The sequence below is a fragment of the Terrapene carolina genome, unplaced genomic scaffold (assembly GCF_002925995.2).
Source record: "Terrapene carolina triunguis isolate 2854851 unplaced genomic scaffold, T_m_triunguis-2.0 Scaffold22, whole genome shotgun sequence".
NCBI lineage: Eukaryota > Metazoa > Chordata > Testudines > Emydidae > Terrapene > Terrapene triunguis.
The window spans coordinates 21,754,325-21,778,466 of record NW_020664373.1 but is presented as its reverse complement, the minus strand read 5'-3'; the positions used below and the strand labels follow the sequence as shown (position 1 = coordinate 21,778,466).

At 37.4% G+C, this 24,142-nt stretch overlaps 1 protein-coding gene across 1 annotated transcript in view; it reads left to right on the top strand.

Annotated features, from left to right (window-relative positions):
* Positions 1–24,142, top strand: part of LOC112125929 (dystrophin-like) — a 1,989,526-nt gene that overhangs the window by 570,251 nt on the left and 1,395,133 nt on the right. Inside the window, exons 6-7 of the mRNA XM_026648920.1 lie at positions 2,730–2,902; positions 15,621–15,739. Coding sequence (XP_026504705.1) covers positions 2,730–2,902; positions 15,621–15,739 — 292 coding nt within the window. The remainder of the gene's footprint in view (positions 1–2,729; positions 2,903–15,620; positions 15,740–24,142) is intronic.

The window sequence follows — 24,142 nt, the reverse complement described above, 5'->3', positions numbered from 1 at the left end:
CAAGATCCAGGCACAGGTATAAATCAGATTAAAAAGCACAAGACTGATTTTTCTGTTGCCCTGCACCTTGCGTAACCATTTACAGCAGTGCAGAGTGAGTGAGTGTTGCCATTCACATTTGATCTACTAGTATAATCAACTACCCAAGCTGCAAGGCCACATAGAATCTGGCCCAAGGATTTTAGAGATTAGTTTAAACGGACATCTCAAGATTATATTGTATACAAATGAGCTCTACTTAATTCCATTCACTTTATTTTAGAATTATCAAAGGTAACGTAAGTGGTACCTGTAATCACTGGCACAGTAACTTTAATCAGCAAAAAGAACGCTGCCAAATGGGGTGGTTTAAAATGATTCAATGTTTAAAAACTTGCTCAGATAGAAGTCAATCGGAGTTTTGCCACTGTCTGCAACAGAGCCTGATTTCACTTTAGGTATGTACATACCATGATACTAAAGTTCACATCTTCCTGTGGTGCCCAAACCAACATCATACCTGATTCAATATGAATGTTGTGTTGTATCCGTATAAGGACACCTTGAAATATGTGTAAGCATCTTGTTAAGCAACAATAAGAATTTCAAAGTTACAATTTAGACTCACATTTGACCTTATTACGGAGTTAATCTTGTTTTATTCAGCAGCAGTCAGACTGAACTTTAAGTAATAGCCAATCGACCCTTTTGCATGTGGCTGCTTTTGCAACATTTCATCTTTTATGGCAGAGTGAATCTGATGTTCTCTGTGTTGTCAATACAAAATTGCACTTAGTTAACTAAAGGTGTGATGTTTTAATCTGTTTAGTTAAACTGGTGCAACTTTGTGTATGGACACTCTTAAATCAATTTAAACCTGGCTTATATTTATTTAGTTTACTATAAAATTACAAGACAACCTAACCAGTAAAAGATGTTTTAAATTGATGTCCACATGAGTTTTCACTGGTTTAACGCAAGCAGTTTAATTAAATTGTTACAAATTTTTCTGTAAACTGTCTGATTAGGGAAAAAATGCTCATCACGTGTGATGTGCACTCCTCAGGCAGCATGTATTCCAGAGGCATGGAAAAATGAGTAGCTTCACTCAGAAATTCATGTTTTCCTCTGAGCTCTGCATGTTCCCATTGCATAAAACATGTAAGAACAAATCTTGCCTGTTTCAGTAACAAATCTGGATATGTTTCGTTACCTTATCTGTTATCTCTTTGTTCCTGCTGTCCCTCACATTCACTGGCTCCTTTCTCCAGGTGAAAAATATTAGAACCTTATCACAAAAGTTTCCTACTTCTAAATAGTGCTTCGTCCTTCTACATTAATTGCACCTTTTCCTCTAATTCATCTTTACTAAATTCACATGCATCAGCATAAACAATACATAACAGTAATATCAATTGTACAAGTCATTTTACAGAGATGTAGCACATAGAATTGTCTGTTTTAGTTGAAATTTTTAAAAAATATTTTAACTGATAATTAACTTGGAAAAGAAATGTTAAGTTTGTTAAAGGAAATGTGATATCTTGCAGATAAATTGAGTCCAGACTGAAGCATGTCAGGGGAAGAATTATAAAATAGCACCTGATATGTTTGTACAGAATTACTGTAGAACTTTTGAGGCTTTAGTTAATTAGCATGTTTATGAAATGCTAACTATTGGATGTTACTTACATTTTTTACTCCCCAAAATTGAGGCAGATTCATGTTGGAGGTGACCATGCATGCTAAATGCTTCAAATCTAAAAATTACTCTTCAGTGGATATTTCTTGTATGAAGAGTACAGAATGAAACAATACGTGGATAATTGGACAAGTTATAAATGTCCAGTTTGGATATTTAGTCCTTTATCCTAGAAGATATTTAATACTGGTTGGAAACATAGTAGAATAGAGACTGCGTTGATTTAAAAACAAAATCAAAACCGTCCTTTAAGACAGCATAAACCCAATGTTAGGCACTGCTTAATAGAAGTTACTGTTAAGGTCACTAGTAATGAATGTGGCTAGGAAATGCATAAGTGTTCTCAGCTTGAAAACCTATCAGACAGAGTGTTGTCCTTTGGGAAGCTCTCAGAATTGTCATCACAGTGAAATAACAGTGGGAGGCCTGCATATCTGTCCCTCTGATCAGAGTGGAACATGATTAGCAATTCATAATTAATCTACTTAAACTCACTCATGAAAACAAAACCTGTACAATACTGCTTAAATGGACATGTTCTGTCTTTTTATTTGTGTGTGCATGTATATTTCTTAAGTATACCTTTTATATTCTAGTGGAAGGTACTGCTCTGTACTTAGAGGACACACTTGGCTCTCATTCATGCACCCCATTGATTTACCTACCTTTGTACTTATCCTATTAAGTAAGAAAATTGTTTAAGAAAAAACGCATTTCAAATAAACTCTCTCCCTGGATGATTCCCATGCAAAGCATACTCCCAAAATGTACATTTTTATATCCAGTAACCAGACTTTTAGTTGTCGTAGTGGTGAATATATTGAATACACAGCAAAGAAGACAGGTCAAAACTGGTCACTTTAGCAAAGTCAGGCTTCCCTGCTCCTTTTATACAATGGTGTCAATTATAACTCATTTATTTATGAGACCCCATTCGTTATCACTTTAAGCTAAAGGATAAGAGAATTGGTGCTTATTTGGGTCAGGAAAAGCATTTGCTTTGAATAAATAAGTTCAGCCATTGATGAAATTCTGTCTTCTAATGCAGGTCAAAGATGTAATGAAAAACATCATGGCTGGGTTGCAACAGACAAACAGTGAAAAGATCTTACTGAGCTGGGTCCGCCAGTCAACTCGCAATTACCCGCAGGTCAATGTTATCAATTTCACCACTAGCTGGTCTGATGGATTGGCTTTCAACGCTCTCATCCACAGTCACAGGTAGGAAAACCAGAATGTATCATTTTAGCAAATAGATTAAAGTTGATTGCAAAACATTGGTTTTAAAACAATGGCTTATTTTGTGCAGAATTAAACTGTTGTTGCATTAAAGGTAAACTTTCAAAATGAATGACACTTTACGTATCAGGAAATGGGGCTCTCAGAAGCTACTGTCTGCTTGTCTACATGTGTACTGTCAACTCTGCTGAAATTAACCCCTTGTAATCATATTGCACAAAACAGTCGGGCAAACACTGTATAAAACAGTCATGAAATATTTATTACAGGCAGCCTCCACATTCTTCATAGTAAGTTTTGTTCCTCTCCCTTCCCTACCCATTCTCCCCACACACTTTTCCCCCTATACTGCAGTCACTATGCTTGGTAAATTTTGGGAAAAGTTGAACTTTCAGTGGTCACAGACAGCCATTGCAGTGTAAATCAATGATCTGCTACTCAGTTAACTTATCCTTGTAAACGGCTTCCTCCAGACCAGTAAAAACAATGGCAAACTTGGGCTCATCCTTCTACCATTCCATTTATCAAAGTGAAGTGTAAACTTCAAAATCTAAATAGAGCCATTTAAAAAATTTACTTAAGGCAATGAAACCTTTACACTGCTCCATATAATACGTTCCGCCCATTTTATAGACATGATAGAGTGTGGTGTAAAGATGGTTTGGCTATTTTCTTGAGATCATCTTTAGAACTCATTTGTGCCTTTGCCATCCATAAATAATGTGGCCAGCTCAGATTCATACCTTTACGCTGACCCCTTTGGGTATTCTGTGCACGCGTGCTCTCTTGTGCGTGCGCATATTATTGTATTTTAAAATCATTAGTTAGCCTTCGTACAGTACCAGGGGATACTTTTGGATGAAAGTTAATATAAGAAGGCTACATAATTATTTGAGGGCAGGAAATAATGTTTTGTACTTCTAAAACACCAGCTATCTGAGTATCTCCAAGAAATTAATATTGAAGGCTTACTTAAGTTTCGCAACTCCCCTGTATTGTGATCCCGGTGTCACAGATAGAGAAATGAGTATACCAAGATAAATGCTTATCCAATATTAAACATGAAGTTTTGGAACAAGGACTTGCATCTCTAGCCTCCCACCACATCATGTTTACTCCCTATAATTAGACTTTAGGAAGTTATAAATTAAAGCAATATTAACAAGTTTGTAATGTAACTTTTAGGAAGTTACAGTTAGTTTTGTTTTTTACATTTACATGCTGTAGTTTGCAATATAATTGTGATATTTTTCTGTCCTGTGAAATTGAACTTTACTGAACTGCAAATGATTATACACGCCCAGTGGTCCACAAGCCCACTGAAGAAGAACATGGACTTGTGTTCCAGTCTATGGCTGGAGTAGCAGCTGTAGTGAATGGGCAGAAAGGCTGTGTGGTAGTACAGCACTCTGGCCCTAGGAGTGACAGTAATTTCACTTCATCATGCTTCTTCAGCATAGAGCTGAAGTGGTTGGTCTCTATATAGGTGGAGTGAATTTTGAGGTGAAATAAACTTCACCTTCATAAAGCCCAGACACATCTGGAACTAGCACAAACAAAAGACGTTGTCAGCAAGTCATTTAGCTCTAAACTGAAGATAGTTAACTATTTTCCCCCCAACTTAATAAAAAAAGCTTTTTGGAGGACTAGATTTCTCTCACCAGCTCTTGAACACTGGGGGGACAGGGAAAATGAGACAGACACATTAAGTTGCTGCAGTTATATTTGGAGAGGAGTCAGGGTCTAGAACTCAGGATGGAGTTCTTTGGCTACTAGATCGTGTTGCTTCTGTAACAAATTCTTGGTGTGATCGTTTTATTTTAAAGCTAAATTGTAGGTTGCTTTAAAAGTGGTAAGAACTGGAAGAAAATTTAATGTTGAAATGGTGCTCTGTCTACTATGGGGACAGGAGGGGTGAGTTGTCATGTCACCCATTAATAGCCAACTCTGTGCTATTGCATAATAGCAGCAGGCGTTAGCTGACAGCTTTGTTAGACAGATACTGTTTTTAATTATACACCTAGCAGCATCAGCACAGTAGGACTTAACTTGTTATTTAGGCACTTGAGGTAGGCAATAGTGAACCTTAGGCCTTGTCTGTGAGAAGTTAGCACCATCTAGCAACCAACACAATCCAGCATTAATCTGACTGCACTGCAGCAGAAGTGTAGGCACAGTCATCATTGCCATAAGTCTGCAGACCTGATGTGTTTTCCTTTCTTTGCCTTTTGTTTATCTTTAAACAGGCAAATGTGGAAAAATAGCAGAGAAGCAGCAGAGGAAAATCTGGAAGTCTGGCAATGAGAAGAAATGGTGGTGGGAGATATTCCAAGAACTTGTTTTATAAGATTTTCTTCTCCTATTTCTATTATAAAACTAAAGAGAGTGTTGCTACAAACTTCTTTCTAGGGGAAAATGCACCCACAGTAGGCTCATCATCTATGCCTGCCTTTGACGCTGGCTTTGGACAAACTGTACTATTTGCCGCCTTAGCCAGTAACCACTATTCTTTCTAGCCATTTTATCTCTAAATGTCATCTTTCTGGTCGTCGCTTACAGTCACTCTCACCCGATCCTTTGCTCTGTTGCTTTGGACTCTTGCAATTTGTGACGCTACCCCGAACCATAACTGGCCCTTGTGTTATGCCCTGGAGCATCTCCATTGGGTGATACTGCTGATGCAGAGCACACAGTCAATCCCCTGACACTCTCAACCACTCTCATTCAATATTCTAAAGGACCAGTTTAGCAACTGTCAAAAGAGAGCCCACACCAAGAATGTTTATCTCCTGTCTAAGTGAAAAGGCCATCAGCACTGCAGTTTGCTCTAGGTGTAGATGAGCTGTCAGAGGGATGTTGGATCTCAACCATTGTTCCCTCTATTATTTTTGTACATTCTGTGTGTGGAATAACAGGCTGACAGAGTATGAGTTTAACACTTGTGAGTGAAGCCTCTTCATCCTCCCCATACACACGGACTTGTGTCCATTCTCTTCCCTGAAATTCAGTCCAGCTATTGTCATTTGCTCTCCATTCCGCTTTTCCCCTTCATTTGTCTCATTCACCTTCTCCCATCTCTCCATCCTTTTCCATCTTATTCAGGATTCTCCATCCCATTGCTCCCCCCCCACCCCGCTCATCCCATTGTCTTTCTCCCCACTGCCTTATTCCATTTCTCTCTCTCTTTTATACCTCATCAGGCCCATCCTGTTTTTTTATCCTCCACTAGTTTATCCCGTTCTTTCTCTTCCTAACCTGCTGTCTGCCACCCTTCTCTTTTCCCATCCCCTCTCTCCTGGCTTTTCCTTTCCCTTTCTCTCCCTACTCCCCCACTGGACCTATCCCCTTCTCTGTTTCTCTTTCAGACCCCATTAGTAAACAAGCATCTGTGGCCCAGACGTTCAAAAAAGTGAATGTTATCTTGTCCATAGGGAATAATGTTCAGTGGAAGCACCTACTGCATATACTGAATCCATTCATGTGGAAAATTACCTAGGTGCGTAAGCATGCAAACATATCTTTGTAGTGCCTGATTCCAGAGATTATGCAGATAGCTGCAATCTGGCAGTTAAACATGCCATTTTTCACTTCAAGTGGTAGGGGTGCCTGCTTTTTCCTGTAGAAGGTTGTCTTCAGTTCAAGCCTCACTATTGACAGTACTGACTGATTGCATATTCAGGCATGGATTTGTTACACATACATAGGGCCTCACCAAATTTATGGTTGTAGGATTTTAAAAATCATAAATTTTATTAATTCAGATATTGAAATCTGAAACTTCAGTCTTGTAACTGTAGGGGTCCTGACACAAAAGGGGATAGTGTGTGTAGAGGGGTGTCACAAGGTTATTGTAGGGTGGTCATGGTATTGTCACCCTTACTTCTGTGCTGCTGCTGGCGGCGGTGCTGCCTTCAGAGCTGGGCAGCCAGAAAACAGCAGTTGCTGGCTAGGAGCCCAGCTCGGAGGGCAGCGCCACTGCCAGCAGCAGCAGCACAGATGCAAGGATGGTATGGTATAGTATTGCTACCCTTACTTCTGTGCTGTTGCCTTCAGAGCTGAGCCCTCGGCCAGCAGCCACCACTGTCCAGCCACCCAGCTCTGAAGGCAGTGCAGAAGTAAGGGTGGCAATACCACAATGCCCCAAAATAACCTTGCAATACCTCTGCAACCCCCTTTTGGGTCAGGACCCCCAGTTTGAGAAATGCTGGTCTCCCTGTGAAATCTGTATAGTATAGGGTAAAAGTACACAAAAGACCAGATTTCACGGTCTGTGACATGTTTTCATGGCTGTGAATTTGGTAGGGCCCTACGCATACATATGCACATAAGCTTTTCCTGCTTGAAAACTTCTGAGCACCAACAGCTCCCATTAACTGGAATTTTGAGTACTCAACTCTGCTGAAAATCAAGTACTAACCATTCAGCAAACCATGAATCTGCTGTGATGTTCCTTATATTAATGTGAATAAACAATCATCACATGAAAATGCCCTTTGATGCCTATTCTTTAGAGGTGGAGCAGAGGTGATCAGGAGAGAGACTGAGCAAATGACGGAAACATAGGATGGTGATTAACTTAAACAGAGTGGCCAATGTGGGTCAAGTTTTTTTGCAAACCAATAGTACTGCCCCAATCCTATCCTTTGCACAAAGGTGGAGAAACAACAAGCAAAGAAAAAGAAGACATTCCATAATGCCCAACATAGTTCAGGAACTTAAACCTTGGGAATTTTTACTGCAATAATTTTTTTTATTACAAGCTTTCATATAAATCCCCATTGACATTAATGGGAATTAGGCATACATATTGTTACTGAAGTGCCACATTTTAAAACTGTCTTCTTTCACTTGCCTCTCATAATATTATTTTTATGGAACAGTATTAAGAATGGTTTTCTGAATACAAAAGTAATCCATTAAGAATATTTGACAGGTACTGTCTGATTACTTCTATAGCACATGCAAGGTAGCTTATTCTATTTCTATTGATATTTTCCCTTTAAAAGTAGGGTCACCAGATAGCCCGATTTTTATAGGGACAGTCCTGATTTTTGGGTCTTTTTCTTATATAGGCTCCTATTACCCCACATCCCCATCCTGATTTTTCACACTTGCTGTCTGGTCACCCTATTTAAAAGCATCATCATATTTCTTCAAAACAAGAAAAAAGTTCTAAAACATACTACAGGATCTTGTTTTGTATTCCACCAGTGCTGAGATGTTCAGCTGAGTTTTCATATTTTTAAATTGTAATTCAACAATAGATTTAACATTCAATGCATCACATACAGTATGCAGAAAGGTTTTAGAAATATCATTTTACTGTGATTTCAATTATATAATTTTTTTGAAAAGTTATCTTTTTATAATACCAAGTAGATCTTGCAAATCAGTTTGAAAGGATTAGACATACCTTTAAAATATATGCAAGTATACATTACACAATATACACTTTCTGTATAATAATGAGTGCATTATTGATTTATACTTTCAGCAGTTTTCAGGCTCAGCCCCACTTTCTGTTACATGATCATTGGGCAACAGTTATGTCCATATATTTTGTTAGTGTTTTTTTTTTTTTCCCCCTCTGAATACAAAGTAAGGTGACATGTGCTTCACTGGTTACAGCAGAAGATTGGGGAGGACTCCCGAGTTCTATTCTTGCTTCTGCAGTGCCACTAACATGCCGTATCATTTGAAGCTAGTCATGCCTATTCAATCTGTTGTCTTGAAGCCTTGTTTCACCCATTACCAGAGCATTTGATGCCTTTCTCTGTGCCTCATTTCACTTGCCTATTGAATGGGTAAATACTTATCTCAAACAGATATTGCTAGGCTAAATTATTATTTGTAAAACTCACTGAGATCCTTGCATGAGAGGTTCGGGGGGTTATTTTAGTGGCTGGATAGTTCTCCATTCCTCGATGTTCTGGGTCCTGGCACAGATCCTTTGTAATGTCCGTATACCCTGATCTCTATTCTGTTTATAAAAGTTTGATATTTTAGGGACCTTCCATATTTTAGTCTCTCGTAGACACACAAACCACCTTTGCTCCCACTATCAGAAGCAACAACAGGAAAGGTGAAAAAGCAAGGAGTTAAAGAACCCTTGCAAAATTGCCCTGAAAATATATCAGCCCTGGCACAAATTCTACTTGTCCACCATCTGATATGCTTGATTATAAAATAACTACATTTATTAATACACTTCAAAAAATGTAGTACTCTTAGAGAATTTGGTAAAGCCATCCCTTATCTGGCAGCCATGCCATTCAGCTTATCTAATGTTTTCTCTGCCACATAGAACTTTTAAAAGATGCAGAGAGCTGTGTGGTACATATCAGAATGAGATTGGTGGGTGGGAATATTGACTCCCTCTTGCTGGAGATGGAAGAAGTGAGACACCTCTATGAGCAGCTGAATGCATATAGTACATCCAGAGGCTACTATGCTCAGTGGAGTGGCCATCCCTGACCAACTCTCCAGTCCCTCATGTAATCTCTTACTTTCCTCTTTTCTTTTTCTTTTTCTTTTTTTAAATTGAATTGTTACTCTGCTCTCTGCTCAGCAGATGTTTCTCCTATACCCTATTTTCTGGTTATTTTAAAGAGGCTTTTTGGAGTAGAGGTCACCAGGTGTATAATCTCTTTCTTTCTACTGACACTTTGTTTGTGCTTAACAGGCTATTGCACGGTTTCTCTTCTTTGAATCCTGAGAGATTTTATTTTCAGGGTACATACCCTTGTGTAGCATTGGCATATGTGTTATCCTAAAGCGTAGGTTTAATGCATAAAAGGCTAAATTCTAAAAGATATGATTTCCTGAACAAAATGGTTTGTTTGATATCAAACACAGCAGTAGACAACCATGCTTAAGAGGCACAATCTGCTTCAACATACAAGTTAACAGTAAATATAAGGGATTTTATGGTTGTAATTGTCCTAGGAACCCTTTCCTCACCCCTTAAAATTCAAGGCTACAGAATAGTCTGCTTGCTCAGTACAGTAATGTTTTCTTCTTTCCTAGATTCCAAGGCCAGGAGGGATCATTCTGATCCTTGCTCTGACTTCCTGTGTAACACAGGCCATAGAAATTCATAGAGCATACGTTTTAGGGAAGAAAAATCATCCAATCCTGATTTAAAAATTGTCAGAGGTAGAGAATCCCCTACAACTCTTGATAATGTGTTCCAATGGTTATTTACTCTCCTGCATCAATTTTTAACGCTTATTTCCAGTCTGAATTTGTCTAGCTTCATCTTCCAGCCGTTGGATCATGTTATATCTTTTGTTGCTAGATTGAAGAGCCCATAGTTAAATATTTATTTTCCGTGTAGATATTTACAGACTGTAATCAAGTCACCCTTTAACCTTCTCTTTAAAATAACTAGATGGAGCTCTTTGAATCTATCGCTATAAGGCAATATTCTAATCCTTTATTGTTTGCACAAGCTTGGTCTCTTTCATCAACAAAAGTTGATCCCATGAAAGGTATTTCCTCACTCACCTTGTTTTTCTAATCCTTTAATCACTCTCCTGGCTCTTCTCTGAACTCTCTCCAGTTTATCAACATCCTTCTTGAATTGTGAGCACTGAAAATGGACACATTACTGCAGAAGCAGTCACCAAATGCAGAGGTAAAATAACCTCTCTCTTCCTACTTGAGATTTCCCTGTTTACACATCCCAGGATGGCATTAGTCTTTCTTTGCCAGAGCATCACATTGGGAGCTCATGTTCAGCTCTTACTAATTCATCTTCTCTCACTCCCACAGTGAGACTCCAGGAGAGCTGAGTTTTTATCCCTTCGGCCAGGTTTCCCCTAATGGCTTTTAAAGGACTATCTGCCTTTTATAGTATATCCCTAGTCCCAAACTTGCCCTGGCCCTGTGACTATTTTTAATTAGGAAGTTCAGTGAAAACTAGTGGCATTCATTAGCTTCCTGCACATCTGCTTCTTTAAAATGCCTGAACTCAGGCCAGGCAAATGCCTTAGAAAGCAGCAGTTCACTGCAGCTGCCTCTGCTTCTTGGGGACAGAGAGGAGAAGAGGAGTACTACATGTTAAAAAAGCTGTACAGTGCAGACTAGAAATGAACTGGGAAGTGAGGTTTGCTTTCAGGAAGCTAAACAGAAAGCTGAAGTAAAGCCAATAGAAAACTGTAGTAGTGTGAACGTGTTTTTTATTCTCACAAGTCACTTTGGCAACCCAAAAATTTCTTCCTAATTTGTTTGAACTGCTATGGAACTGAAGATATCCTATTTATTTCCCCCTCACCAAATGATACCATACTTAGAGACCTGGCATCAGTGTGCCTGAAGAGACCCGGGCTAAACAGTCAGCCAGCAATAGATTTCCCTTTGCAGACAGGATCAGAATGACATTGAAAACCCAGCCATTCAGTTAAGAGAACAAAAATGTGTTCAGCAGAATCTCAGTGTTACGAACGCCTTGGGAATGGAGGTTGTTTGTAACTCTGAAATGTTCGTAACTCTGAGAAAAATGTTATGGTGGTTCTTTTTAAAAGCGTGCTGAACATTGCCTTAATACAGCCTTGAAAGTTTACTGTGCAGAAGCACAGAAACTGTTTCCTTACCTTGTCAAATCTTTTTTTAAAAAACTTCCCTATATTGTCTGAGTAGTTATGTATAACACAGTACTGAACTGTTTTTGGGTTTTTTTATGTGTTTGGTTTTTTGGGGGGTGGGTGGGGGGGTGTCTGTTGCCACCTGATTATATACTCCCGGTTCCAAATGAGGTGTGTGGTTGACTGATCAATTTGCAACTCTGGTGTTTATAACTCTGAGGTTCTACGGTATTGTGTGTGTATAGGAGCTTCTGCCCACCCAACAGGAAGACTCAGTTTGTACTGGTGAACATTTTATTTTAATCTATTTCCGTATGGAAGAATCTTATTGATTGCACAAGCGTGTCTCCAGTGTATAAAGAGGCCAAAAGTGGAAGAGCCAAAATCTTTCTCTGATCCCTATCCCTTGTTGCTTGTTTTTTCTTTTAGTCCCTATTTCCATCAGTAATGTTTACTCCTATTTGTTCATTATTTGGAATTAATTTTAAGCTCTCCCCCCCTCCCGACAAACCTGGAATAGGGGTGTTACTGTGAGAGAGAAAAAATCTAGATGTCCAAGATAAATGCAGAAGCTGAATGTATCTTGAAAATGTCTAATAGTGTGATTTGTATGAGATGTTTGACTGACTTGGAAAAAAGTTACATTAGGGAAAAATGATAGCTACTGGGAAGTGAACATCTACTTTGTTTACTCCTCTCATACCTTGCTGCTTTGGGTATTTTTGCAGTTGGCCTTATCCCTGGCTTTGATTTCCCTCTGAATGTAATGGCTGGGTTTTCTTGTCACACTTTCAGTGAATAATACTGTACTGTCTGATATCATCTGCTTCCTGCCACAGTTTATGTAATTGAACAGTATCTAACCAAATTGTCATTCTGATTCCCTTGTATATGTAATATTTTGCAGAACCTGAATTTTGTTTGTTTGCATGAGAAGCTACAGATGCTAGCACTGCAAAATATCTTCATAGTTAATGTAATTGTTTTGGCTTCTACTATTTGAAATTTCTCTTTATCTGCTTTGGCTCTTGATAACCCTAAGACATCATTACTGTGACTGAGCAGTGTGTGTTGCTGCAGGACCTTGGATCAGGTTGATCCTTTGGGTCAGATACACTCCCATGTCCAGAAATGGGTCTGTCAGTGAGTCAGTTATGGCTCCCTATTACTGTGCACTACTCGAGCCCTGGAGCAAATTAGGGTAGCCTGGGGCCTGCTTTAAATTTTGTCACCCACATTTGGTCCCATAGGAACCAAACCACAGCTTGGGGATAGTTGGAGCTCATCACAATCCAACCACTCCTGATGCCCCCAATGTGTCTCTGTTCTGGGGTCTGTGGAAAGGGAGGTGTTGGTGAGCTCTGACAGCTTCTTGGCTGCTGGTACTTCCTCTGTGCCAGAGATAATTGGAGAAGGGCTCTTATGAGGTGGTAACAGCTGAGCAGCACATAGGGAGTGGATCAAAGTTGAGAATTTTTGCTTTTTAAAAAAAAAAAAAAAAAAAAAAGCACGAAGAAATAACTACCAGTCTCCTCCTGAAGGTAAGAACTCTTCTCCATTTAACTTAGTATTTTAAGCTTAAATTAATAGTTGTTAGTGGCACCACTATATTTTTTTTATTGTAGTGAGTTGAATAAGTTATTTGCCATACACCGACTTTTTTTTTTTTAAACCTCTTATTTAACCTCGGTCTCTGGGGATTGTGCTTGGCAGCATCAGCCATTGAATATAGACCATGAGCTGTCTAAAAAAGACATCATACTGAAAAGATGACATTTGAAATTGTCATTCATATTCTACTGCTGGGGCCACTCTGTTTTGACAAAGGGAAAAAAAGTGAAAGTTTAGATATTGTTGAAGTAGGAGGAACTCTTTTGAAGGTTAACCTTACCTTCAATTTTTGTTTTTAAGCTTCATGTTTGTGAATGGGACTCACATTTTGCAGTGTCAAGCTGATGGTTCTTTGTAAGGTCCGATTACATTAGAATAAGGTGATCCCCTCTCTCTCTGTCATTATGTTCTACTGTTACAGAGTGAAGATACTTTAAAAAAAAAATACAAGTCCCTTACCCCCTAATAAAATCATCATCCAGTCAATGATCTATTTTAAATTCTTATTCCAACCCTCTGGTACTCAGAGGTACTCTTTTTCTAAAGTACTGCATATGTATCAAATAAAAAGAATAGCTGTAGATGCATGCCAATTATGCAGTTAGTTTAGAAGATGAACATGGAAATGTAACTGGAGTCCTATACTGTGTCATTCTCCAGTACATGGTCCTTTCTGCAACTCTTGAGTTATACGAATTGATTTATGGTACAAGTCTTTCTGAAACATTCAAAAACGACCCTTTTATCCTCCTGGTGTCTTATGACAATTCTTCCTGACAGAAGACAGAGTGCCAGTGTCTTGGTTTACATGGGTCCATCATATTCAAAATCTCCTGACACCCATGATTCAGGAGATGGATGAAACTGTAGACCGAGGGGATCATTCTGAATTCAAGATGATTTGCAGCTAGAAATAGGATGATATAGTATTGTCCCAAAAATATGTATGTATTCAACAATGATCCTTCTACAACTAATGGATTAGGGAAGAGCATATTTAAATGCTGTATTCAGTGTTTTATAAATTTAGTTTTAATTAACCCAAGCAAACTTTATGAGGGAACAGTTAAAATGTGCTCCAAACGACACAAACAGTTGCTCACGTGGTGAAAACATTGAAACACACAGAAATCATCAGGTAAGGTGAAGTATAGAATTTTGACCCATATGTACCACTGATTACCACAGGCATGTAGGCTGCAAATTTCTTTCCATGCAACAAAACCCTGAGCCTTCACTGTATGCCACTGTAGTGATCTCAGCCGCCACACGTTTCTTTTGTCCTTAGAGCCTGATCCTGAAAGCATTTACCCAATGTGATTAAGACTTTTCACGTTAGATCTCTCTATTGCTGTTTTGTACAGGCTTTAAAGTGTTCAGACTACAATTGTGGACATATGAAAAAATTCAGTGTCAGTATGTTGATACAGTAACCATATTTGTGCCATCATCCAAGCTTCATCCAAATTTACTGTTGCTATCATGCAAATCCATTAAACTTATAAGGATAAGCAATCAGTACTGTATGCAAGGTGACATCTTATATTTGTCTCTTTAGGAGCTCATTTGCCCTCTATTTACTGATATTTGTATAATTGTCAGGTCAATTATATTGAAGCTTATATGACAATGACAGGCACATTAAATACAAACACACAGTTCAGTAGTTTTAGCAATTTTGAGTACTACTTTTGAGAAATTTAATTGTGACCATGAAAATCACTCTTTTCATCCCCAGAAAAAAATCAGAGTAACTGAATAATTGGTAAAACTGTTAGTAAATAGAATCCCTTGCCTCTGCTTAGCATTTCAGTAGGATATAGATTATTTTATTTCACTAAAACATAGCCTACTTTGCCTTCAGAAGGTTTCTAACCGGAAACACTTTTTTATTTACTAAATAACACAACTATGTATGCCAACCCTAATCACAGGCTTTTAACTTTAGCTAATAGCCTTTCTGATTTATTCTGAAGTAAAATCCTGTATTTAAACTCTTTGATTTTAGAACATTGTATATATCCAGGTCATAAATAATGTAATTGTTGGTTTTTTTCTCCATATCATATGCACAGTGATTAAACTTCAGTATACCAGGTTAAACTTTCTTTTCCAGTGTGCCTGATAACAAATTAAGAATACCTCTTACTTGAAATATCAAGGCTAGCAAAGTATTAAAATATTTATATTGCAAATACTACAAGTGATAATACAAGGCCGTAGATTGAATTACAGTTTAGATATACAATCTTAGTGGTTCTACCTCTGTTTATGAAACACTTAAATTGTGGTCTACCGCTTCACTGATATCAGCTGACTCGTTTGCTTGAACTTACATCATTGTATTCTGCTGAGATTATGTATTTTTATATAAAATTTGTTATATGCAGTTGTTGGATACCAATCCAAATCTAGAATTAAATTGAACGTCAAAGGGAAATAGAAATTGATTGATAATTGTGCTTTTCTTTTTTTCTCCCCCCCCCCCCCCCTCTTCTTCTTAGACCAGATCTGTTTGATTGGAACAGTGTGGCTTGCCAACAGTCATCTGTACAACGGTTAGACCATGCCTTCAACACTGCCAAACGGCACTTGGGTATTGAGAAACTCCTTGATCCTGAAGGTTAGTGGAAATGATGCACTAGTTTGTAGCTAAAAATCAACTTTTCGTGTATTTGACTGAAAATGAGTTTGATCTCTTTGCACCGGGATTTAACGTTTTCAAAGGTAGAGCATAAATGCAAGATTAGTTCTGGGCAGTTTATATTGTACTATTTTAATTGAGAGAGAACTTAAAGGGTTTAGGTCAAAACGTGCAGATTGGCCAGGATTTTCAAATGTGTGCACTTGAAGTTAGTTACCTAAATGAGTAGGCTGATTTCTCCCCCTCCGCCCCCAAGGTTCTGAGAACCTACAGCTCTTATTGCCTATAGGGGGAGCTGCAGGTGTTCAGCACCTTTGAAAATCTGGCCTAAATATGGATTCAGACTTTAGACCCACCCACCTTTTAAAGTATTGGCCTATGTTTCTACAGTATTTTGACGCTCAAGGTCTCTGGCTTGAAACAGTAGGAGGAGTATGTATGTTTGAGTAGCTTCATGGGGCAGACATTTTGGATTGTGCTGTCATATACTGATAAAAAGTAATCTATAATAACAATTAGTGTCTTGCCAGTCATATTTAACTTGTAGTTCTTGTTCATTGCGGGTGTAATTTTTTCAAAACAGATCTGCACTGGTGTAACTCCAGGTTTTAATGGAAGAAGAATTAGGCCAATGCTAATAATTTTTGTAAATCCCATCTTTTTTTCATATATGTATACCTTCTCCCAAGCATAAGACATCTGTAGAGTGAACACCTACATCCTTTTGTAGATATAGTTTGGAAGGGTCTAGATATATTTCCCCTCAGGCCTCCCTATTCTTCCTTAATGTTTTTGGCCCCAACATATTTTCAGTGCACTTCCCTTTATCTGAGAGAGAAGAAAGTCACCCTGGTTGATGATTTTCAAAATATACTGCAATGGCAGGAGATATTTATGAACAATGCAGCAACTGTATTCTCTTCTTCCTGAATTTGCAGCATGCCTTTTAGTCTCACACTTTGACTTCATTCACTCTCCAAACTGGTTGAGGTTTTTACACTATTAAGCCATCGGCATAATTTTTTTTTATATATATATATATATATATATATATATATATATATATATATTATAAATCCACATTGCTGGTTCCTGGGTTAAGTGGTGTGTTCATCATATACTCAAGGAGAAAAAACTTCCATTGACTTCAGTGAAGCCAAGATTTCCTCCCAGTGTAAACAGTTCAAGATAAATCCTAGCATGGAGTCTCTCTTGTTTTTTTCACCAAGGCTTCAGATAGAACTTACTGAACCATTTGTTACAATATATATATAAATATATATATTTTTCCTGAACTAGCTTCTTTTGAGGGTTAGCAAATCATTTATCAACCAGTCCCATGTTTTTCTGATATGTTTATTTGTAAGCATTTGACAAATAATTTGAATGAATAATTTGTAGATACTCATTTTTGTAATGTTTGCTATAGCTGTTTGCTATTTGTTTTTCTGCTCTTTAGCTAGAAGACTAACATTTTAAACAGAATAGTGAATAAAACAATAATGCATGTCTGCTACCAGTTTTAAGACAAATAATCCTTCATGATATTTGTTACTTTGGGAATCCACAGTCAATATTCAGTGGCTACTGAGATAGTCATGAATAGTAGAATCCAATGATTTGTAATAAACTTAACTCAGTCCTCTGATTTACAAATCTGTTCGTTTTTAAAAATCTATTTAAGCAGCTTTAGTGTTAAGTCCATTGACCATTATGCTGGCTATCAGCATAGGTAACTTTTGGAATGAACAATTGTCTTTTTTGAGAATGATGCCAACTTATTACTAAACTCAACTAGATCTATCTATTCTTTCAGTAGCACAGAACTATATCCTCTGACTAATGCTTAATCAAAATGAAACTCTTGAGCCACGATGTCAGTAACTAGTAAAAGAAATCAAAAAATCCTTAGACTAGTGCAATGCTGAAATATGAATTTGTCATGCCATGGAATTATTGTACTAAAAGAACAGGTATGTAACTTGTGAACACTTCTTTGTTTTATTTGTTAATGCAATGTGTTAACTGAAAACTTTTGTCTTGGCCTTTGTGGAGTATTAACAGCTTAAGGAAAAGGAGTCACTACTGTGCAGAAGTCATGTTCAAAAGTAACAATATAGCATATGTTATGAAAGGATAATTTTTATTTTTTGAAGTAGCTCCATACGTGCATTTGACTAGGAAGCCAGTTACATTCCTTCTGGGAAATTACCTTTGAAGAGTGAATATTCAGTTAAATATTGGCTATTGAGGTTATACATGAAGATACCAGCTTTTTTTTTTTTTTTTTTCCACAGTGAGTTTCCTTTCATACTTAATATGCCCCATGGGTTGCTATTAAACAGGGTTTTTTTTTTTTGTTAGTTTAGCATAAGTAGTATCAAAATTAACAAACAATCTGTTGGATCTTATATTTAGCTGTGACACTTTCTACCTTTCCTGTGTAGCTCAAAAGTGTCTCTCACCAACAGAAGTTGGTTCAATGAAAGATGATATCTCACCCATCTTGTCTCTCTCTTTTACCATTTAGGACAGTCAATAAAAAATCTCTCCACCTTCTGTGTTGTCATATACACCTCTACCCCGATATAACGCTGTCCTTGGGAGCCAAAAAATCTTACCGCGTTATAGGTGAAACCGCGTTATATCGAACTTGCTTTGATCCGCCGGAGTGCACAGCCCCATCCCCCCAGAGCGCTGCTTTACCGCATTCTATCCGAATTCGTGTTATATCGGGTCATGTTATATCGGGGTAGAGGGTGTGTGTGTGTGTGTGTGTGTGTGTGTGTGTGTGTGTGTGTATGGGCTTACACGGACTTGTGCAGAACACTATGCACGGTTATAGTCAGTAAAACCTGACTAAACTCATTTAGGGTGAAATTCCCCCTCTACAAAGGGCCAGCATGAGGCCTGTGCTCTGTTTAGACACTTAAAGTAAGGTTTAAGTGGGTATTAATGGTGCATAGGTCTTGTGTTGGCCCTCTTCACAGGGATGAATTTCACCTTTTACTACTTTTAACCAAATTGTTTTTTTGTTTTTTTTTAAAACAAGCACCCAAATATAATATACCATAAATATACAACAAATAAGTTAATACTTAACAGAATTTGATAATTAATTGGTACTACTTGCTTGCATGTTATTTCTTGACTCAGATATTTCACTTGCTTTTTCATAAGTAGTCAAGCTAGCCCAGTAAATAAAATGGGTGTCCTGTGAAAGTTCAGTGGTTTTCATATTATTTCTTTAGCAGTTTTGGGTGTGGGGAGGAAGATAAACTTTTCAGTCTTTTACCAAAATGCCCCTATGGTTCTGTTGATCTTGCTTACTTTAACAACTTGCATTTACTATTCAGCTTAATGTGGTGCTAAAAAGGTTTAAACAATGACTTGTTGACTCGTAACATCATATCTTGCCTTTAGACATAGCATTAAGTAGGATAGGGAAAATACCCTTCCTATATAGTGTGTTGATTTTAGATGTGTCCTCATCACCCTGGATTTAGTAGAAAAATGAAAAAAAATCCATCTAAGTGATCACTGCATGTGAGTTTTATAGCATGTGCTGTAGCCTTGGGGCAATGACCCCTGCCTTCCAATTACAGTTCATTTTATTGTAATAGAGTTTCTGTGCAGCCTGGGAGAACACATGCTCAGACAGCTTCAGAGGATGTGGCTCCTCCCATAAAAGTGTGACTTCTCCTGATTCTGAGTGAATGTGGCATTTCACCTCCTGTTGCCAGCGTTGCTGTTTGTGTGCTCCCCTCTAGCAATAAACGGTTATGGTTCTTTTCTTTAATGAACTTGTACCTGCTGGGATTGAGCCTACTTGTGTTAGTCCTACAATATTTGTGCTGTTGTCTTTGGATTAAATAATTGTCCACTTCCCTAATGGTTCACTATGTAGTCTCATACAACTTCATCATTTAATCTATCTTGTTCATGTCTTCAGTGGTCTTCTCCCTAGTTTGCAGTAGTGTTATGAGTTCTTTGCACCTTTATTAGGTGATAATGAGAGACAATGAGTTTTTCCTTTGATAGCTTTTTCTGTTTGATCTTGATTCTATGTGCTGCTATATCACAGTACTAGATTCTACACAAATGAATAGCTTTATATGCATTTTTCACATACAATTTTGAGCTATAGCTCAATGAAGGGAGGAAAAGAATCCCTACCCTATATTGCATAAGTAAATCAGCCTACCCTTCCTGTACTATATATACCCAGTAATGATATAGGTATCCAGTAGTTTTCTCACTTATCTTCTAGAGCTCAATCCCATACAGGATACCCATCGGGGAGTGTACTGTGGAAAGATAGTTGTCTCCTTGAGTACCATAAGGCATGGAAATGTGTTCAGAGGACATTGTTGATAGACATTTTTCAGATGAGATATCAGCCAGTGGTTGCAATTTGTACTACTGATCGCATTCAGGAAGGCTGCTTGGTATAACCTGGGAATTTCTGCTAGATCAGCACAAGAGAAATGTGTAACTTCGTGATTTTTTTTTTTTTTTTTTTTTTTTAGGGAAGGAAATGGGTTTTCCCTTCACTCCCCTTTGTGGTTCCAAATAGATATACATAAATAGTTTCTGTAAAAAGTTGTAGAATCACAGCAATAAAGTTATTGGTTGTAGAACATTATTATTGGGCTCTGTCTGTTCAACCATATCCTTCTAGTATCTCTTGGTTTTAAGCTTATCAATTTCTATGTCTGGCTTTTCTACTGTTGGTAGGTCACTAGCAGTGGTCCTTTTGTTGGGAAATTACAGTGGTTTCTGAAGTCTGACACAAAAGCTGGCAATAAAAGTAGATCCGGCAGAGCCTCCATTCCCATTGTCAAACTTCTGAGTCATGCAGTTGCTAGGTTAATTAAACTGTTCACTATTCATATTTAAAAATAGATTTATAAGATAATCAGTGGCATGTCTAAAAAAATGTACCATGGTTTTCAAGTCATGTTTTTTAGGGATATCTTTGGTAAGGAAAAGGGAGGGTAGCGGGATTGGTTTTCAAAGTAATTTGAGATAGCCCTGAACTTATATATTTTTTTAATATTTTCAAATTTAATGCAATAAGTACAGTAAACATGCATATGCTAATTTGTGGATTCTTACCACTAAGTCTAGGTAATTTTAAAAAAAACCTTCAGCCTTCATGCAAAATATGAAGTGAAGCAGTCTCACTCCTTTTCTGAGATTCAAAAAGTTCCCCACACAATCCTTTTTTTTTTTTTTTTTTTTTTTTTTTTTTTTGGCATATTTTGGTTCTGGCCAGACTGTTTTCATAGTATTTCCATCCCAGCAAGAAGTACAGTGTAATGTTGCTAGACTCAAAAGCTCTGGGCATTTCATATCAGCATCTATAGTGAACCCACATTTCAGTTATTTTGAGGCTACCTCAGCACTGCCTACCAAATCGATAAAGATTGCATGGAATGTTGACATTTATCATCAAGGTTATCAGGATATTCTGCATTTGGCCAACTTGAGTGGTCACCTGGGTGATTGCTGTTTCAATTAGAATTGATGGTTTCTGGATATTGTGGGTCACTATGACACAACTTCCAAAATGGCCATGTCACGGCAGCCAGAGAGAAAATATTAATCTAGACAGAACTGGCTTGAATAGAAAAGGCTTTTTAAGAACTCCTAATGAAAATGTTTTCTTTACTGTATAAACCTAAATACTCCCTTTTAAAAAAAAATATGCAAGAGCAGGGTTTGAATTATTCCCCACAACACTATTTCACGTCCTAACACGTTAATTTTACTAATTATAAGCATTCATCGCTGTGGAAGCATGACAACCTGTGGAAGTGATATAACATTAAAAAAGCCATACTTCACTTATAAGCACAATTCCAGTTGCTCTTTTTCTTTATGCTGCTACATATTGCAGTCTGAGTGAAGAAAATGAAATCGCAATCTGTCTGCAGTACCTAACACAATTTTGAAAATGAGACTAGGTGGTATTGAATGTGCATAGCCAGATATCCGTATACTACCATTATTTTTGAGTGCAAGCTGTAACTACAGTAATAGCCATTTTATCCAATATGGGTGGATTTGTAATACAAATTCAGCATTTCAAGTGGGTATGTGTTTAATCTGTAACTCCATTGTGATATATGTTAAAACTCCTTTCATAATTGCTTTTCCACAAAATTAAAATGCACTTTTTGTTTTAAATTATCCTACTGATAAGATGAAGGTCCTGTTTTTGACAGCTTCTTACTAATGCAATACCCTTCAAGTCACTTAATATTTCTATTAAAACCTGTAAATTACTGACTGTGAAGTAGTTTATACATAATTAAATACCTCACAGGTCATAAAGGTGATAATAAATCCACTCATACTATATGGAAAATGAAGTGTTTTTAAATGAAACTTTAGGCTGTAATGGATGCTCTATTTTTCCCTGCTTTTTTTTGTATTTGCTTAACTTGTAAAGAAAGATTTTGTGATAACTTCACCATGCGGCTGCTTAATTTTGTCAGGCTGATCATTATATTTCTCAGTAAAGTTTACCATTCACTTTGGCTTTGATTACTTTTAAGGAAGCTTTCATGTTAGTTTTTATGATTGCTTCTGAGTAGCAGAAAAGCATTTGAATAAACTATGACTTAATGACCTATTCTGTGTGAATATGTCACAAAGAAGAATAATCAGTGAATATAGTTAGTTAATATCCCTGAGTATTGAAATGCTTAAGGTCCTTACAAAGCATGTGGAGATATCTGAAAATGTGGTGAAGTTTCCCAAGTGTAGTGTTCTATTTCAATCATAATGTCATTTAGCTATAGAAATAGAGATTTGGAATTGAAAATATGACTTCATTGTTACACTATTAACAAAGATTCTTGCGTGCAAATTGTTTTAGGAGACACCAAATGGTTGGTAATGGAGTCAGTAGGCAATGTATTTGTAACGAGAATGATGGCTGTAAGGGAGTGCCCCATAAAAGTACATGTTGTATCAATTTGAGCTTCCCTGAATATGTTTTATACCATCACCTTTAAGTTTTCCTGCAAGACTCTGCTGCCTGTTTCATTGATGTTTGTTCCAGCTTCAGCCACTGAAACGGTTAAAAAGTGAACAGAATACCAGGTAAATGGGACCTTATTGAAGCTTACGATCTGTTTTAGCAAAATGGGACATTGAAGATGGGGGAATATACTCACCCATTTATCACATATAGTAAGTGTGGGTCTTTAAATATACTAACATGCTTTGTTGTTGTGATCATTTTCAGACATCCTCTGTGGGTGAGCATGGGTTAGGACTAAGGCATAGCATGTCTTCCCTTCTTGATTTTTCTCTAGCACTTTCCTGTCACTAAGAAGTAGTTGTCATACCCAATATATCAACTAGGAATGGAGTAGAAAATGTCACTTAAACAAAATTTGTTAAGCAGTAATATCTGTGGGGCAGAAAACCCTTTTGTAAATTGTTTGAGTAGCACACTGGAGCTCACATTAATGAGTAACTATATTTATATTTTTTTGTTCCTGTCATCATACAGCACAATTAATTGCCCACTGAATTTAATAGGTATGTGTAGGGAACGGTCACAGGATCAGGCACATAAAATAAATTTTTGTGAACCAAAAGGGAAACTTCCATAAAACACACATCTGTCAAATGAATAGATTGAAGTGTTCTATAGTCCTAAAACAAATAATATTTTTTACATTCCGGTATATATTCATAGATTTCAAGTCCAGGAGGGAACACTGTCATCATCTATGCTCATCTGCTATATAGCAGAGGACACAGAACATCCCAAAAATTATTCCTAGAGCCTATATTTTAGAAAAAACTTAATATACTATTGATTTAAAAATTGTCAGTGATGGAGAATACGTCCCGACCCTTGATAAATTGTTCCAATGGTTAATTTCTCTCACTGTTTAAAATGTATGGCTTATTTCCAGTCTGAATTTATCTAGCTTCAATTTCCAGCCATTGTATCATGTTATGCCTTTCTCTGCTAGATTGAAGAGCCCATTATTAAATATTTCTTCCACATGAAGGTACTTATCGACTGTAATCAAGTCACCCTTTAGTCTTGTCTTTGGTAAGCTAACTAAATTGGGCTCTTTGAGTCTAGCACTGTAAAGCATACAGTGCATATTCTAATCATTTTAATCATTCTTGTGGCTCTTCTCTGAATCTTCTCCAAGTTATCAACATCCTTCTTGAATTGTGGGCATCAGAACTGGACACAGTGAACCAGGAGCAGTCATACCAGTGCCAGATACAAAGATAAAATAGCCTCTCAACTCCTCCTCGAGAATCTGTTCATGCATCCGAGGATCACATTAGGTCTTTTGGCCAGTGTCCCACTAGGAGCTCATGTTTAGCTGATTATCCATC